Consider the following 18,626-nt stretch of genomic DNA (forward strand, 5'->3'; position numbering starts at 1 on the left):
TTGGAAGTATTTTGCACTATCTATTAAAGCTGAACATCAACTTGCTCTAAAACCCAATAATTTCACTTCTAGCAACATATGTCAATTAATCCTGTATATACATACAAGGTATTAAATACAGAAATCATCAGAAAGATGTGGGTCATAACAAGGAAAACCTAGAAACAACAAAATTGCCCATAAAAAGAAGAATGGATGAGTCTATGTTGATGCAGTCATGCAAGGAATAGTATACTGAAATCCAAAAGGATGAAATGGGGCTACAAAAATCAATATATGTGTCAGCACTATGAATGTGGGAACAAAATAGTAAGATTCAAAGTTTATATTTTTTTCATTTGTAACAACTATGCACGTGGGTACATAGGTGTGTGCATATTATAAAAATTGCGAGTTTTACAAATATATATAAATGTTATAGAACTCTATTTACAACACTTAATGGAAAAGTTTATGCAAATTTCAGAAGCTGTAAGAGTCAAACAAGGAACAGAATGAAGGCAAAAATAGATTGGTAGATTTGATTGTTTGGTTATTGCAATGGTTTTCAAGTTGGCACATGTTATAAGGTTTTTCTTCTAGAAATGTTATGCAGTTATTTTTTTTCTACCATTCACAATTGGCTGTTGGAAAGTGATTTTCTATAGCATTATGTTAATGGATACTTATATATTCATATATAATGTAAAGTTAGAGTAAAAGAGAGAGAGAGAAAAATGACTTTGGATTCTTGGGTCATAAGATGAATTCCAGATAAAACTATAGTATCCAGAATTTATATGATTTGTTTATTATAAACAAGTGAAACTCTATGATTCCAAATAAGTGTATAAACCTTCTACTGGGAAATTCAATCATTTTTAACTGGTACTGCTTCAATACTAGAAATATCCATGTGGAAATACATTTTGATTTATATGTTACAATCAGTAGAATATTAATGATATCAATTAGATATGTTATAATAATAATATCTATTAGATATCTAACACACATGAAGAAGAGTATGAAGCTCACATAAAAACAACAAAAAATACATCAAAGGTCTTTAATTTGAGTACAGAATTTAATCATTCAGCCTAGGAGGGACTGGGTCCCAGATAGTATTTCAAGTCTGACCCTAGTAAATGCCCTGAAGTGACAGCTCTACTCTGAAAATTTTCCAGGAAGCCTGATTCCGCCCTCAGCCAGGCCCCCACATTCGCTATATGTAGGGTCAGAAGAGCCTATGTGCATCATCCTTCCACACTGTGGTCAACTTATAAACTACCTAGGCTGGGCTCTTCTCACAACATCCTGTGTACGCATCAACTTTGCTGAGTCTCTGCCTTCTGTTCAGCAGAAGTGGTACCATGTCACCCACGATCATCAGCCTGGTGTGTCTTGGTGAGTCCTGGAAGGGAATGAAGGGGCGGGAACACTACGGTGGAAATATTGGCCTGGAAGGCTGGGTGTCTACACAGTAGAGCACCCTGTGTACGTGGGGAGAGGTGGGCTTTGACGGCTGAGTTGATCTTCAGCTGAGCACAGGCCTCACTGGTGAGGCTTATAGGCCAGGCAGGGGCAGGAGTGGGAGGCCAGGTCTTGTCTGGAGATGGATCATCCATTATGAGTCTTTCTTTCCAGAGTTCTCCTTGGTCCAGAGGATCTGGGCACAAGTGGGTGAGTCCTTTCTCCAAATCTTGGGTTTCCATCCATCCCAAATAAGAGTATTTTCCTGTAACAGGAGAGCAGGTGGCACAGGAGCTTGGGTGATGGGTTGAAATCTGTAAGCCTGTGGGTGAATCTCTTGTGAGCCAGAAAATGGAGTCCCTGGGAAATCCAGCCCCCGGTTCTGGTCTGGAGACTCTCCCCAGACTCTTCCCCTTGGTTGAGCCAGGCTCTATGGGCACCTAGAGGAGACTGTGGTGCTCAGGGCTGGAGTGTGTGGGGAGGAAATGGTGTTGTCTGTAGCATAAGGGAAGGAAGCAGTGCCAGGAACAACAGACCCTCTGAGGACAAGATAACTCAAGTTACCCAGCATTTCCATGAGGGAAATGCACGGCTGTAGAGTGGTGCTGCCATCCTTCTATACGAAGGGGGGGGCAGAAAAGTATGCCGTGACCCCCTGAAATTCCAGAATTTTCTGATGCAGGCTCAATGGTTTAATGTGTTTCATGTGTTAGCTGATGTGACTTCATTCACATAGTTTCTTCTTTTTTTCTTTTCCAGTAACTTTACTGAGATCATAATGGTTTATAACACTGAATAGTTTCTGGTGTACATTATCGTTTATCAGTTTCTGAGTAGACTTCATCGTGGTCACCCCAAGTAGTCAAATTATTGTCCATCACTGCACATATGTGTCCCTTTACCCTTTTCACCCAACCCCCCAACCCCATTCCCAACTAGTAACCACTGATCTGTTCCCTTTATCGATGTTATTTGTTATATTCGACATATGAGTGAAATCATGCAGTATTTGTCTTTCTCTGTCTGGCTTATTTCACCTAACATCATACCCTCAAGGTCCATCCATGTTGTTGCAAATGGGATGATTTTGTCTTTTTATGGCTGAATAGTTTTCCACTGTATATATTTATACCACATCTTCTTTATCCAGTCATCAGTTGATGGGTATTTGGGTTGCTTCCATGTCTTGGCTATAGTGAATAATGTTGCAATGAACATAGGGGTGCATAGATCTCTTTGGATCATTGGTTTCAACTTCTTTGGATAAACACCCAGAAGTGGGATAGCTGGATCCTATGGTTTTCTATTTTTAATTTTTTGAGAAATCTCCATAGTGTTCTCCATAGTGGTTGCACCAGTTTGCATTCCCACCAGCAGTGCATGAGGGTTCTCTTTTCTCCACATCCTCGCCAGCGTTTGTTGTTTTTTGTCTTTGTAATAATAGCCATTCTGACTGGTGTAAGGTGATATCTCATTGTAGTTTTGATTTTCATTTCCCTAATAATTAGTGATGTTGAACATCATTTCATGTGTCTGCTGGCCATCTGTTTATCTTCTTTGGAAGAATGCCTGTTCATATCCTCTGCTGACTTTTTGATTGGGTTGTTTGTTCTTTGTTGTTGTTGTTGAGTTGTGTGAGTTCTTTTCTCCCAGTTGGTGGGTTGTCTTTTCGTTTTGTTCATAGTTTCCTTTGCTTTGCAGAAGCTTTTTAATCTGATGTATTCCCATTTGTTAACTTTTTCTTTTGTCTCCTTTGCCCTGTCAGACATGGTATTTGAAAAGATTCTGCTCAGATTAACGTCAAATAGTGTGCTGCCTATGCTTATTCTAGCAGTTTTATAGTTTCAGGTCTTACATTCAAGTCTTTAATCCAGTTTCAGTTAATTTTTGTGTATGGTGCAAGATAATGGTCTACCTTAATTTTTTTGTATGTGGCTGTCCAGTTTTCCCAACATCATTTATTGAAGAGACTTTCCTTTCTCCATTGTATGTTCTTGGCTCCTTTGTCAAGGATTAACTGTCCATAGGTGTGTGGTTTTATTTCTGGGCTTTGAATTCTGTTCCATTGATCTGTTTGTCTGCTTTTGTGCCAGTACCATGCTGTTTTGATTACTATAGCTTTGTAGTCTATTTTGAAGTCAGGGATTGTGATGCCTCTAGCCTTGTTCTTTTTTCTCAGGATTGCTTTGACTATTCTGGGTCTTTTGTTGTTCCATATAAATTTTAGGGTTCTTTGTTAAATTTCTGAAAAGAATGTCATCGGGATTCTAATCGCGATTGCATTGATTCTGTAGATTGCTTTAGGTAGTATGGACATTTTAGCTAAGTTGATTCTTCTGACCCAGGAGCATGGAATATTTTTCCATTTCTTTGTGTCTTCTTCAATTTCTTTCAATAATGTCTTATAGTTTTCAGCGTATAGGTCTGTCACCTCTTTGGTTAAGTTTATTCCTAAATACTTTATTTTGTTGTTGTTGTTGCGATTGTAAATGAGACTGTACTCTTGATTTCTCTTTCTGCTAGTTGATTGTTAGTGGATAGAAATGCAACTGATTTTTGTAAGTTGATTTTGTACCCTGCAACTTTGCTGTAGTTGTTGATTATTTCTAATAGTTTTCTGATGGATTCTTTAGGGTTTTCTATATAGAGGAGCATGTCATCTGCAAATGGCGAGAGTTTCACTTCTTCCTTTCCAATTTGGATTCCTTTTATTTCTTTATTTCTTTTTCTTGCCTTTTTTTTTGGGGGGGGGAGTTTTTGATTCCTGTTTCAATCTCTTTACTTGTGATTGGTCTCTTCAGATTCTCTATGTCTTCTTGATTCCGTTTTGGTAGGTTGTATGAGTCTAATAATTTATCCGTTTCTTCTAAGTTATCCAATTTGTTGGTGCATAATTTTTCATAGTATTCTCTTATAATCCTGTGTATTTATGCAGAACCTGTTGTAATCTCTCCTCTTTCATTTCTAATTTTATTTTTAATTTTATTTTAGCCTTCTCTCTTTCTTTCTTGGTGAGCCTGGCTAAGAGTTTGTCAATTTGTTTATCTTCTCAAAGAACCAACTCTTAGTTTCATTAATCTTTTCTACTGTCTTTTTAGTTTCTGTTTCATTTATTTCTGCTCTGGTTTTTATTATTTCCCTCCTTCTGCTGACTTGGGGCTTTGTTTGTTCTTCTTTTTCTAGTTCTGTTGGGTGCAGTTTAAGGTAACTTATTTGAGATTTTTCTTGTTTGTTGAGGTGGGCCTATATTGCTATGAATTTCCCTCTCATGATCTCTTTTGCTGTATCTCGTAGGATTTGGTATGTTGTATTTTCATTTTTGTTTGTCTCCAGGTATTTTTTAATTGCTCCTTTGATTTCTTCATTGATCCAATGGTTATTCAGTAGCATGTTTTTCAGTCTCCAGGTTTTTCTGACTTTCCCAGTTTTTTTCTTGCAGTTGATTTCTAGTTTCTTAGCACTGTGGTCAGAAAAGATCCTTGGGATGATTTCAAGCTTCTTAAATTTATGAAGATTTGCATTGTTTCCCAACATATGATCTATCCTTGAGAATGATCCATGTGCACTTGAGAAGAATGTGTATTCTGCTGTTTTTAGATAGACTGCTCTGTATATATCTACTAAGTCCATCTTATCAAGTGATTCTTTTAAATCTACTATTTCCTTGTTCACTTTTTGCCTGGATGATCTGTCAATTGATGTAAGTGGGATATCAAGGTGCCCTACTATTATTGTGTTGCTGTTAATTTCTCCCTTTTGGTCTGTTAATAATTGCTTTATGTACTTTGGTGTCCCTGTGTTAGGTGCACATATATTAATATGTTATGTCCTCTTGGTGGAATGTCCCTTTTATCGTTATATACTGCCTCTCTTGTCTCTCACTGTCTTTTTTAACTTGAAGTCTGCTTTGTCTGACATAAGTATGGCAACACCTGCTTTCTTTTGTTTGCCATTAGCTTGGAGTATCATCTTCCATCCCTTAACTCTGAGCCTATGTTTGTCTTTAGAGCAGAAATGTGTTTCCTGGAGGCAGCATATTGTTGGATCTTGTTTTTTCATCCATCCAGCTACTCTGTGTCTTTTGATTGGAGAATTCAACATTTACATTTAGAGTTATTATTAATATATGAGGGCTTAATACTGCCATTTTGTCTCTTGTTTTCTGGTTGATCTATGATTCCGTTGTTTATCTTCCTTTGTATTTCTGACTGCCATTTCATTTTGGTGGTTTTCTGAAGAGGTTTTCTCAGTTTTCTCTCCTTTTGTGAATTTTGGCTCTGCTCTGATGTTTTGTTTAGTGGTTACCATGTGGTTTGTACAAAAGATCTCACAGATGAAATAGTCCATTTTCTCACAGCCTCTTGTCTCCATTAACCTAAGCAGATTCCATCCCATTCCTCTTCCCCTTCTGAATTGTTTTGCCACAAATTATTTTGCTTTTAATACAGCGAGTTTGTGACTAAGTTGAAGTATTTATAGTTACTTTGGTGCTTTCCTTCCCTTCATCTCTAGGTTATAACTGAGTATTTGTTTCCCTGTTCTGATAGAGAGCTTCAGTTTTCTGATTTCCTCTAATTATCTCCTTGCTCAAAGCTTTGTAGGCCGTTGCATTTTTGTTTGCAATGTGAGCACATCTTAGTTACTGCTTGTAGGGGAGGTCTAGTGGCAATGAATTCCCTCAGCTTTCCTCTGGGAAAGTTTTTATTTCTCCGTCATATCTGAAGGAAAGTTTCACTGGATAGAGTATTCTTGGTTGAAAGTTTTTGTCTTTCAGTGTTTTGAATATATCATTCCACTCTCTCCTGGCCTATAGAGTTTCTGCCGAGAAATCCGCTGAAAGCCTCATAGGGGTTCCTTTGTATGTTATTTTCTTTTGTTTAGCTTCCCTTACTGTTTTTTCCTTGTCATTGACTTTTGCCAGTTTTACTATTATATGGGGGGAAGGTCTTTTAGCATTGATGTAATTAGGCATTCTATTAGCTTTGTGTATTTGTAAATCCAATTTCTTCCACAGGTTTGGGAAGTTCTCAGCTATTGTTTCTTTGAACAAGCTGTCTGCTCCTTTCTCCCTTTCTTCTCCCTCTGGAATACCTGTAGTCCTAATGTTGCTTTTCCTAAGTGAGCCAGGTATTTCTCAAAGAATTCCTTCATTTTTTAAAAATCTTATGTCTGTCTCCTCCTCCACTTGTAATATTTCTACATTTTTATCCTCTAAATCGCTAATCCTTTCCTCCATAACATCAGCTCTAGTCTTCAAGGATTCTAGATTATTTCTTATTTCATTGATTATGTTTTTCATATCCAGAATTTCTGCTTGGTTTTTTTATTTTATAGTTTTAATCTCTTGGGTGAAGAGGTTCATTTTATTCCTGAGCTCACTGAACTGTTTTTCTGTGTTCTTTTGTAACTCATTGAGTTTCTTTATGACAGCCATTTTGAATTCTCAGACATCTAGATGGCAAATTTCTGTGCCTTCAGAGTTGGTTCCTGGAGAATTTTCATTTTCCTTCTGGTTTGAACTGTTGCTGTTGTTTCTCATGCTGTTTGATGAACCAATCTTTTTTTTTTTATTGATGTTTTAATAGTTTATAACATTGTGAAATTTTGGGTTGTACATTTTTGTTTCTCCATCACCATATATATGTCTCCCTTCACCCCTTGTACCCACCCCTACTACCATTGCCCCTGGTAACCACAATACAGTTTTCTCTGCCACGTGTTGGTTTATATTCCACATATGAGTGAAATCATACAGTATTTGTCTTTCTCTTTCTGGCTTATTTCACTTAACATCATATCCTCCAGGCCCATCCATGTTGTTGCAAATGGGACGATTTTGTCTTTTTTATGGCTGAGTAGTATTCCATTGTATGAACTAATCTTTTGTCCAGGCATTTACAGTAGTTTTAGGTCGCAGATTCCACCTCCTACCACTAGGGAGAGCAGGAGCAGAGTTTCTGGCCCCACTCTGTAGGCTGGATGTTGTGTGGGTACTGCAGGCGCTTGCACCACCCTGGAGAGTGTTCAGGCACTTGTGTGGCCTGTGCTTGGTGGGAGGGGCTTCAGTGTGGACCCAACAAGGGGCACTCCTTGGGGCCATAAGAGCACGGTGACCCCCCCACAGGAAAGCAATCACCAGCAGGTTAAGGGCGGCCACTATCTCTTCTTGCAGTCACCCTGGGGCACACTCTCCCTTTCAATGTTCAGCTGTACTATGGGTGCCCACGCAGGCCTGGAGTTTGCTTGCCACCTTGCAAGTAGTTCTGCCACAGACTCTGCTTGCAGACCCACAGGCCACTGTGAGTTTTGAGTGGAGCTTCTCGTGTGGGCCCAGCCAAGGCCACTCCTTGGGGCCACAGGGGCATGGTGGTCTCCCCTGCACCGGGAAAGCAATCACGAGCAGGTTAAGGGCAGCCACCATCTCTTCCTGCAGTCGCCCTGGGGCACACTCCCCCTTTCAAGGCTCAGCTGCACTATGTGGACTAACATGGGCCTGGAGTTTGCTTGTCCCAGCACGCTTGGTTCTGCCAGAGACTCTGCCTGCAGTCCTGCACGCTGCTGTGCTTGGTGGGTGGGGCTTCACATGGCGACCCAGCCAGGGCCACTCGGAGACAGTGGGCTCCCCCGTACCGCCAGTAAAGCAATCACCAGCAGGCTAAGGGCTGCCACTGCCTCTTCCTACTGTCACCCTGGGGCACGTTCCCACTTTCAGGGTGTTCGTGCCAGGCTGGACAGCGATCCTGTGTGTGCGCAGGGCTGCCAGGGGAGGGGAGGGAGTGCTCATCCATCTCCAACACTTCCCGGAGGGTCAGTCCCTCCACCCTCAGATGCATAGCTGCATGTGTATCTCAGGCATCCTGTTGTGCTGTGTAGACTTCTTCTGTTGGTCAATGAATGTCCATTGAGTTGTAGTTCAAAAGGGGGAGACATGAAGGGAACAGCTCACTCCACCATGTTGCTGACATCACGCCATTATTCTCCTATTCAGTGTCTATTTTGTCTTGCTTATATTACCATTTTTTCATCATCAACATCTAGTAAGAGTCTGCCATTCAGTACTTGCTCAAAATTCTCAGTCAATACTTGTTGCAGGAAGATGCCATGTCTATGTGGTGCTGAGGAGTCTTCATGTAGCCCTGAGTACCCCCAGGTTTGGAAAGGAGCCTTAGAACCATGGGAAGGAGGAACCTCTGAGCACGTGGAGGGGATGGCATCCCCATTTTCTCCTCTAAGGCTGTGTTTCCTTCTCCCCTAGGTGGTCAGGACAAGCCCTCCTTATCTGCCTGGCCAAGCCCTGTGGTTCCTCAAGGACAGCATGTGAATCTTCGGTGTCACTCCCATCTTGGGTTTGACAGATTCAGACTGGACAAGGATGATGGAGCCCACGTCCCTGAGCTCCGGGACCTAATATTCAACAACAGCTTCCTCCTGGGCCCTGTGACCCCAGCACGTGCGGGGACCTACAAATGTCATGGTTCTTACAGGCGCTCCCCCTCTGTGTGGTCAGCACCCAGTGACCCCCTGGTCATTGTGGTCACAGGTCAGAGAGCTCTTATCCAGAGTGGCTATTCACTGTCACAATCTTCCTAATTCCAGAATTTTCTTATGGGAATGTCAGTCAGGCTCCAGTCAGAACTACAGGAACCACTCCAAGTATTTTAGATAAAATAAGATTTAATACAGGGAATAGGGTACTGTGATGGGCAGAATAACGTCCACTCGATGATCTACATCTTAATACTCCAAATTTACCAATATGTTATGTTGCAATCCAAGACCAATTAACATTGATGATGGAGTTAGGGTTGTTAATCACGTGACCTTGAGATGGGGAAATCATCCTGGATTATCTGGGTGGGCTCGAGGTCATTACATGTGTCCGTATAACAGAACAAAGGAAGCAGGAGAGTGAGCATCAGAGTCATGCAGCATGAGATGACTCCACCAGACATTGCTGGCTTTGAGGTTGGAGGAAGGCAACGAGGCATTCAGGTTGCCTCTGTAAGCCATAAAATGCACAGGAATAAATTCACCCCTTAATCTTCCATAGGGAACACAGCCCTATAGACACCTTGATTTTAGCCCAGTGAGACCTGTGTTGGGTTTCTGACATCCAGAACTATAAGTAACCAATACAGATACCCAGGTGAAGGATAAATTAGGGAGCCCAACAGGGGAAGGGAGGCTACCTAAGCGATAGGTAAGGATAGGATGCTGATGCCACCACTAGATTGCAGTGACACAGGGAGAGGTCAGTGTTCATACAGCCAGCCTCAGAGGCCACTCTATGGAAGCTGGGACCATGAAGAAGGCACAGACATGGCAGGAGATGTGCCCCTCCCCTCAAGGCACAGCTTGGCTGGACATTGGGAGGTACAGTGGTACCTACCTTACTGCTTAACTCTTACCTTCTACCAGGAATTTACAATTAATCAAAAACAGCATGGCTTGGCTGATAAGAGAGCCTGGACATGCATCCTGCAGTAGTCACTCTCCCACCCCCACCACAGAAAACAGGAAAGGGGTCTGTGGGAAATGGATACAACAGCCAAAGTGCCAAAGATAGCACAGTGGGAATGGAATCTGGTGATGCTAGAGACAGAGAGACAGAGAAAAGGAGAGAGAGAGACAGAAGGGGACATTCAGATAGAAAAGGACACAGAGAGGAAGGAGAAAGGCAGACGTGAGAAGAAATCCTCACTCATTTCAAGTCCCGTGGAATGGGGTGAGGAAGGGTGGCTCCTTCTAAACTCACAACATCTATGTTCTTAGGAGTCTACAAAAAACCTTCCATCTTGGCCCAGCCAGGTCCCCTGGTGCAATTGGGACAATATGTGACCCTGCAGTGTTGCTCAGAGATCGTGTTTGACAGCTTCATTCTGCACAGAGAGGGGGTAATGGAGAACCCCTTGCACCTTATTGGACAGCCCCATGATGGGGGCTTCCATGCCAACTTCCCCGTGGGTCCCATGACAACTGACCATGCAGGGACCTACAGATGCTTCGGTTCTATCAATTACTCCTCCCATGAGTGGTCGACCCCCAGTGACCCCCTGCACATCATGATCACAGGTGAGAGTGTCCAGACCTGCCCGCTGTCCTCTTTGGGATGTAGATGGGATGTTCTAGGACTTGGAAGCTCCAAGAAGTGATGAAGGAGATGAACATAGGGTTCTTACGAAAAGAGGCATACTTGGTGACAACTATACCAAGAGAGACGATGTAAGAGGAGAAACAATATAGACCATTTGTTACAGCATAAAGGAAAGATATAAGGGCAAAGACAAGAGAGTTAGAAATGGAGATAAAGAGTGAAGGGAGATATATGGACAGATATTCATGTATCAGAGGGAGGGTGACCTTCTGCTCTGAGTCTGTTCAGAGACCTGGGATGGTTTAGAAGCTTGGTTTCCATTTTAACTCCACAGTCTCTTCTCTAGTAGGAGAACCCAAAAGCACACCACATATCTGACCCACATTACAGGATCAGGCTGACCTGTCTCAGGCTGATTCCCCATGAGTCCTGTGTCCTCTTCCCATGTGGCACTCATAGATGCTGTGTTTACTCTGACATGATTTATTCCATGTGGTGGAGCCATATTGTGCCCCAAGATACCATGGTCCTGGGTGAAGGAGCCAAACACCAACCCCTACATGTTCTGTGTTTTATGGGCTCCCAAAGTTGTTTCTCAGGCACATGTTCCAAGGTCTTCCCAGATGTTGTAGGATTGCTGATGTCAAAATCCCACAGAGAGATGCAGTCAGAGAGAAAACAGAATCAATGGAGAGCGGAGACATAGAAACAAATGTGCATGTGCACACACACACACACACACACAGAATGGGCCAGGAGGATGGAAGAGAGAGAGACACAGGCACTGGCTCAGAGACACATAAAAAGAAAAAAAGAGGTGGAGAAAAAGAAAAAAGGATAGAGAAGTAGAGAGAAAGATGAAAGCGGGAAGATAAAAGCCCTAAAAAGCAGAGACCTGAGTGGGGGGCACAAACATGGAGAAAAATGGTGATGTGGAGGCGGATGATAAATTCCAAAAGAGAACAGAGAGACAGAGAAGCAGAGAAAATCATGGAGATGGGGAGATAGAGAGAGCAGGAGAGAGATGCACAAAGATAGGGTCAAGATGGAAACTGAGAGACTCAGAATGAAACAAAAAGATACATATCAAACCAACCAACCCAAGGAGAGGCAGAGAGAGTAAAAAATACAAAAAGGAAAAAAATAGGAGGGAGGCAAGGTCAGAGAGATAGAGAGAGAGCAAGAGACAGAGAAAGTAGAAGGATAGAGAGAGACATGAGGGGGAGAGAGAGAGAAGTCACGATAACAGGGATAGTGAATTCTCAGTTCAGGTCCTTCAGGTGTGGACACTGTGAGTAAGGAAGAGCCTCTCTAACTAAACTGTCTCTTTTTCTTCCAGGACTATACAAGAAACCTTCTCTCTTAGCCGGGCTGAGCCCCGTGGTGAGGTTAGGGGAGAATGTGACCCTGTTCTGCAGCTCTGAGAGCTCATTTGATGTGTACCATCTATGTAGGGAGGGGGAGGCCCGTGAACGCTGGCTTGCTGGAGGACAGAGCCATAATGGCACATTCCAGGCCATCTTCCCTCTGGGCCTTGTGACCCCAGCCCACAACGGGACCTATAGATGCTACAGCTCTTTCAATATCTCTCCCTGTGAGTGGTCAGACCCAAGTGACCCACTGCACCTTTCTGTCACAGGTGAGGAAGCTCCAGACTTGCCCCACGTCTTGTGACTCAGACTAAATTTTGAGGTCATATATGAGGAGTGTCCTGCTGATAATGAGGAGATGCTTATGAATTCTGGGGATAAAGAAGCACAGATAAATAAAAGGAAGGGGAAATAGAGAGTGAGAATGCACCTCCAAGATCCTCCTTCACATCTTGCATTGAGGTCCACACTGGGGGTGACTATGTATCCAGGTAGATGGAGAAAGGTGTCAGGGCAGAGCCAGGAAGAAGAGCAACCAGGCTCAGTTTGGGGAGATCAGAGGTTGCATCAGTCCCTTCCTACTGTCTGTTTCCCAGAAGCCTCTCCTGACCTTCCACCCACAGAGTGATTTCCCAGGTGGCACAGATGCCTTTAATGCAAGGTAAGAGACCTCCTCTTGAGTTTAGGCATCTTTCATCATCAACTTCTCCTGTTCCCTCTCTGCAACTTGAAGGGAGGGAGTCAAGTCCCCAGAGATATGGGAAGGTGATCCCAAGATACCCTAGAGCTCACCATTAGTTGACAAAGGAGCTTCAGTGGGGTAGAAGATGGGCAGCTTCATTTCCTCACCTCTTTCCTGTCTTGTCTTCTAGGAAACTCTTCAAGTAGTTGGCTTCTACCCACAGAACCAAGCTTTGACATTGGTGAGTAAAGGCACCATGGTACCCCAATGAGGGCGGGGGATCTGCACTGTCACTCACAGCTTGGTTTCAATATAGTTACACCATACAAGGAGAATGGAACCTACTAGTAACCTGTTGATAACTAGTTAGGCAGCCTCAAGGCAAATTTTCCATTAGCTCTGAGACCCCCGAAAATGCAGGAACCAATAGACACTTTGATTCTTTATCATCTGTCTCTATATAGATTCTTGGATCATTGTGATTCCTGGACCTCAGTGGCTTTTAATCCTTGGATCATAGAATGGATCTTATAAGCCCTGTCCTAAGGGGATTCCTGAGCAGTAGAGGTGGGAATTGGAAGGCTATATTCATCAAGGTTCACCAGAGAAACAGAACCAGTAGAATGCATATAAATGTATATATAGACGAATACATACAGAGAGAGAGATTATAAGGAACTGGCTCACACAATTATAATAGCTGAGAAGTCCCAAGATCTGCAGTCAGCAAGCTGGAGACCCAGGAGAACTTGATGTGTAGCTCCAGTCTGAGTCCAAAGACCTGAGAACCAGGAGCGTCAATGGTATAAGTTCCAGTCTGAAAGCTGGCAGGCTCAAACCCAAGGAGAGTTGATGTTTCAGTTCAAGTCTGAGGACCAGAGAAGACTGATGTCCCAGCTCAAAGCAGTCAGGCAAAAGGAGTTCCCTCTTACTCATGAAAGGATCAGGTCTTTTCCTTCCATTCATGCCAAACAGACTAGATGAGGCTTACCCACATTGGGGAGAGCAATCTGCTTTGCTCAGTCTACTGATTCAAATGTTGATCTCACCTGTAAACACCCTCACAGACACACCCGGAATAATGTTTAACCAAATATCTGGGCACCTCAAGGTCCAAGTCAAGTTGACACATAAAAATAACCATCACAGGGGCCATCCTGGTGACATAGTGGTTAAGTTCACACACACCACTTCAGCAGCCCAGGGTTTGCAGGTTCAGATCCCAGGGACAGACCTACCCACCGCTTATCAAGTCATGCTCTGACAGGCGTCACACGTATAAAGTAGAGGAAGATGGGCACAGATGTTATCCCAGGGCCAATATTCCTCAGCAAAAAGAGGAGGATTGGTAACAGTTGTTAGCTCAGGGCTGATCTTCCTCAGTAAGAAAAAAAATTTTTTTAAACCATCACAGAAGCATATTACCAGCAGAGGCAAAAATTCAAAATCAGCTAGACAAAGAGTGAGAGATAACGTGATGCTGAGAGAAAGATAAAGGAAGACATATGCAGAGGGAATAAAGCAGAGAGAAAAAGGGCAGTAATAGACAAAAAATATACAAAAAACATGGAAAGTAGAGAGTAGGAGCTCTGTTCAGATAGCAAAGGACAATATAAGGAATGAGTGGCACCATTAATGCCTGGGTTTCTCTTTCCTAAGATTGAACACAAAACTCTTATTCTCCACCCAGGCATGCAATATGGAAGCCCAAGGAGAAGACATTTCACTGGAATGTAACCCAGAAACGTAATTGTCATGTTCACCTGGTCCCAGGATAGAGTAACCCTAGCATCCTCCCTGGAGGGTCTTAGACATGCTCTGGAGATGGACATTTTTCAGATGTTTAGCAATTAGATTTTGCTTTGTTCCTTCTTAGATGCAGGACCTTAGGCAAAGCTATTTCTTTTAAAGAGTCATTTTCATTATTTTTAAAAACAGGTTGTGGCTGATGCTGGCAGAGGAGAGAAGTATGCTAAGTAAGAGTGTGGGTGGTGATCTTGGTCCTAAATTGGGGTTCCCCATCTGCTGGGATGCAGAGTGCTAAAATAGAAGGTCATAGTCATTGGAGTCACAGTTCCTGCCTCCTTTTAAGTCATGATATCTTGCTAAGTCCCAGTTGCAACCTCCTTAATTTGGTGCCATCATCACCTCCCTCACAGGGTGGCTTTGTCAGAATCTAATGGGATCATAAAAGTTAAAAATCCCCAGGAACAAAGCCTGGCACTTATTTGCTGCTCATTGAAATTGTAGACTTCACAATCCTTCTCCTTCCCGCTCCTAAAATATCTTTCCTCCATCTGCCTTCCCCAACGCACAGACATCCTAGGGTCTCATCAGATCTCTGGTAAGCAGATAAAGGGTTTAATGAATCAGGAGCTGATCTTGGCTGAAGGGGTGAGGCTAATATAAAGTCTTCCAAGCACAAATCCAGTCATTTCCCAAAGGTCTCTGTTTAAGTGATCCAAGAATCTATATAGAGATAGAATAAGAATCAAGGCATCTCAATTTAAATAAAAAGTAATTATTCCTCAAAGTATTCTGAGAGAAAAAACAAACCACCAACATTAGAAAAAAAAAAGGTAAAGTAGCATCAACAGTAATAGATGTAAACTAACATGGAAGCAATGTCAATAAAACATATGGGAGAAAATACCATTTCATATATTGGCAGTGGTAGTGATATGTTTAACCACGGATTCTTTCACTTGTTGACCTAGGAAGACATTTTAAGAGGTGTATAAATTTTTTAAGAGAGGAGGACACTTAGGAAAACTTCTTAAAATAATATGGTTCATATGTAAGGAAATTGCAAGGGAGAGCCACCTGCCCAAGATCACTTAGTCATTTTTTTCCCTTTGTTGTACTGAGAAATATTAGAACTCATAAAAGGGTCTCTGGTGGCATAAATATGGCCCTAAAAGTCAGTCTGCATGTGTACCTGATGCTTACAAAGACTGCAATCACTTCTTTTCATGAGGCTGTGGAGGGACCAGTGTTCATTCAAAGACCGCAGCAGAGAACAGGTGTTATTATTAGCAGTCTCTAACTTCCTAATACAAATAAGTCCAATAAGATGGGCTTTAGAGCATGGAGTCAGCAATCTACAGCCTAGAGGCCAAATCTGACCCCCTACCTATTTTTGGAAATAAGGTTTTATTGGAATATGGTCATGCTCATTCATGTACTTATTATCAATGTCCACTTGCACACTTCAATGACAAAGTTGATTAGTTGTGACAGAGACTGTATGGACTGCAAAGTCTAAGATATTTACTCTCTAGGCCTTTTCAGAAAAAAGCCTGCTGAATTTTGGGCTATAGCTTGGGGTCAAGCTTAGAAATCCATCCCTAAATCTGGGCCTATATTTAGTGTCCCATCTTTATTCACCTGGACTCAGGACAGAACAGAATCTAATTCAATTGAAATTAATGGAAAAATATAGGTTTGAAAGAGAGAGCAAAGCAAGATGTGAGAAAGATTCTAGAACACTACATTCCTCTTCCACAAGAGGAGGTAATGAAAGGAAAAACTCACCCCAAAGGTTGTGGTGAGTTAACAGACTGTGTCCCTGCTTATTATTTTTTTTTTAAAGATTTTATTTTATTTTATTTTTGCCCCCAAAGCCCCAGTAGATAGTTGTATGCCATAGCTGCACACCCTTCTAGTTGCTGTATGTGGGACTCGGCCTCAGGATGGACAGAGAAGTGGTGCCTCGATGCGCATCCGGGATCCGAACCCGGGCCGCCAGCATCGCAGCGCGCGCACTTAACCACCAAGCCACAGGGCCGGCCCTGTGTCCCTGCTTATTAATAAATGTCCCTGCTCAGGTCAGTTCCTGGAAGTCAAACAATTAATGTTTCCTTCCCCAGAAAGCCATTTAGTTTTTAAGCAATAATAATACTATTTTTGATCAGGTCATTCTGCCTCTAGAATCCATGAATTTTCCCATTACTCCTCTACTCATTTTAAATACCCAACTAAGAGCACAACCATTATTTTTCCTCCTCCCAATCCCCATTCAAATGAGAACAAAGAAAGAAAGAAGGCATAAACCACAAGAAAGAAAATTGGGATGTGGGCAATTTTATGCAATCTACATCACTGAATTGCAGGGTGACTGAAAGTATAGAAATTGATGAAAAAAGACACAATTTAAATTTGCACAAAATGAAATAGTTAATGCGGGAGCTGATTTGCCTTCCAAAAGGTAGGAGAGGTGCATGACTTCAAAATACTTGGTGTGTTGGAAGGCAAGCTTACCAGGGCCTGGGGGCCTAGGGAGGGGGGAAATGGGAAGATGTTGGTCAAAGGGCACAAACTTTCAATTATAATATGAGTAAGTTCCGGGGGTCTAATGTACAACGTGGTGAGTATAATTAACGGTACTGTGTTCTATACTTAGAAGTTGCTAAGAGAGTAGATCGTCCACGTTCTCATTACAAAAAAAGAAATGGTAATTATGTGAGGTGATGGAGGTGTTAGCTAAGGCTACGGTGGAAATCATTTTGCCATATATAAATGTATCAAATCAACACACTGTACACCTTAAACTTACACAATGTTATATGTCAATTGTATCTCAATAAGGCTGGAAAAAAAGAGTGATGTATTGCAATAAAAATGAGATAGTCAATACAAAGTTTGATTTAAAATATCTGACTTCCCATATGTGAAGAAATAGTAATAGCCAGGAGTCCATAACCAAATTATTTATCTAGCTAGCTAGCTAGCTATCTAATCTATACTCTCTGTCCATCCATCCATCATTTATTAATATAAATATAGATAGATGTATTTACAGATGATAGATACATATGTAGATATAGGAGGTTCTTTCTTTGGAGATGATGAATAGCTCCTGAGAAAATTCCTCTACATGCTGGCATTGAGATAATCTCCAGTATAAGCATATACTGCCTGTCTGATCAATCCAAGTGGATATACTCAGTCCGTGAATTCCAGAGAGGACATGTAGGTTCATAATAGGCAAGGCCACATAGATTTTGAATGATGGTCCAGTGAAGAAAAATCTCTGTTTGTATGGCACCCATCTTATATTCTGTCACAAGCCCTTCCATTTGGACATGGGATCTTGTCAATAGAAGGATTTGACCTCCATTAGACATTCGTTGAGGAAAACGCTCACCTATGATCTGAAACATAAACAGAAAAATTAGTCTTCTCTGGGACCCCACCCAAGAGCTACCCAGAACTAAGTTCTTGGGAATAAATCATTTCTTGTGGAGCAATAGATGTAGAAAGCCTCTGACTAGAGGCTCTGACCTCGTACTTCCTGTGGATCTTGCTGTCTTATTGGAAACTGTCATCCTGCTAATGTGCACCAACAAGAGGCTAACAGGGCTGAGACTGCATCAGAATCATGACCCCCAGAGACATCACCTTCCTCTGTCTCGGTGAGACATGAAATGCAAGTGGGTTAGAGGAGAAGGTGGGGGAATCCCAAAATAGTCAGGCCCCCTCTTAACACGAGGAGTTGGTGATTTTAGTGGCTGCCAAGCAGATTCCAACCTCCTTAATGGAGAGAAGCTTGTGGGGTTCAGTCATCAGATTGTCAAGTTGACTTTGAGGGGCTCATTCAACCCATGCCACGCTGTCTGGCGATGCATGATGGTTCCAGAGTTACTGTAGATGACAGCCTTAGGGGCTAGAATCTAGGAGATAAAACTAAAATATGAGCATCAAAGCTATATTGCTGTGGGAGAAAAAAATGACACCCGGTATGTCATTATGTAGGGTGATTTATAATGGAGGCTAGAAACTGGATGATTGCTTTTTCATGAATCTGTCTCTTCCAGTGCTCTGTCTGAGCCAGAAGATTCAGGAGAAGGAAGATAAATGTTGCCCTAAATCTCCCCAGTCCCCCTATACCATCGTGGCAGCTCTGGGATAGAAGGGATGAAGGGATGGTCTAAAGCCAAGATGAATTCCAATTTTATTCTCCATTCTGATTGTCTCTGTTATGTTCCCCTTGTATAATTTCTGTTTCACTTTGTATCTCCAGACCCTT

At 42.2% G+C, this 18,626-nt stretch overlaps 1 protein-coding gene across 1 annotated transcript; it reads left to right on the plus strand.

Annotated features, from left to right (window-relative positions):
* Positions 1–1,352: 1,352 nt before the first annotated feature.
* On the plus strand, positions 1,353–12,917 carry LOC147912733 (killer cell immunoglobulin-like receptor 3DL3). The gene is made up of 6 exons (XM_087421178.1): positions 1,353–1,386; positions 1,627–1,662; positions 8,708–8,992; positions 10,225–10,524; positions 11,886–12,185; positions 12,789–12,917. Exons 1-6 carry the CDS (start codon positions 1,353–1,355, stop codon positions 12,845–12,847), a joined length of 1,014 nt encoding a protein of 337 aa, XP_087277304.1. The 3' UTR covers positions 12,848–12,917.
* Positions 12,918–18,626: the final 5,709 nt, after the last annotated feature.

Source organism: Ceratotherium simum, chromosome 33 (genome assembly GCF_057802395.1).
Source record: "Ceratotherium simum simum isolate JZ-2026a chromosome 33, ASM5780239v1, whole genome shotgun sequence".
Lineage (NCBI taxonomy): Eukaryota > Metazoa > Chordata > Mammalia > Perissodactyla > Rhinocerotidae > Ceratotherium > Ceratotherium simum.

Excerpts from the sequence above, each read along its gene's own strand:
- LOC147912733 (XM_087421178.1), top strand. The coding sequence starts at position 1,353 with ATGTCACCCACGATCATCAGCCTGGTGTGTCTTG. Across the intron at positions 8,993-10,224 it reads CCTGGTCATTGTGGTCACAG|GAGTCTACAAAAAACCTTCC; the intron begins GTCAGAGAGCTC and ends CTATGTTCTTAG. Across the intron at positions 12,186-12,788 it reads ACTGCACCTTTCTGTCACAG|GAAACTCTTCAAGTAGTTGG; the intron begins GTGAGGAAGCTC and ends CTTGTCTTCTAG.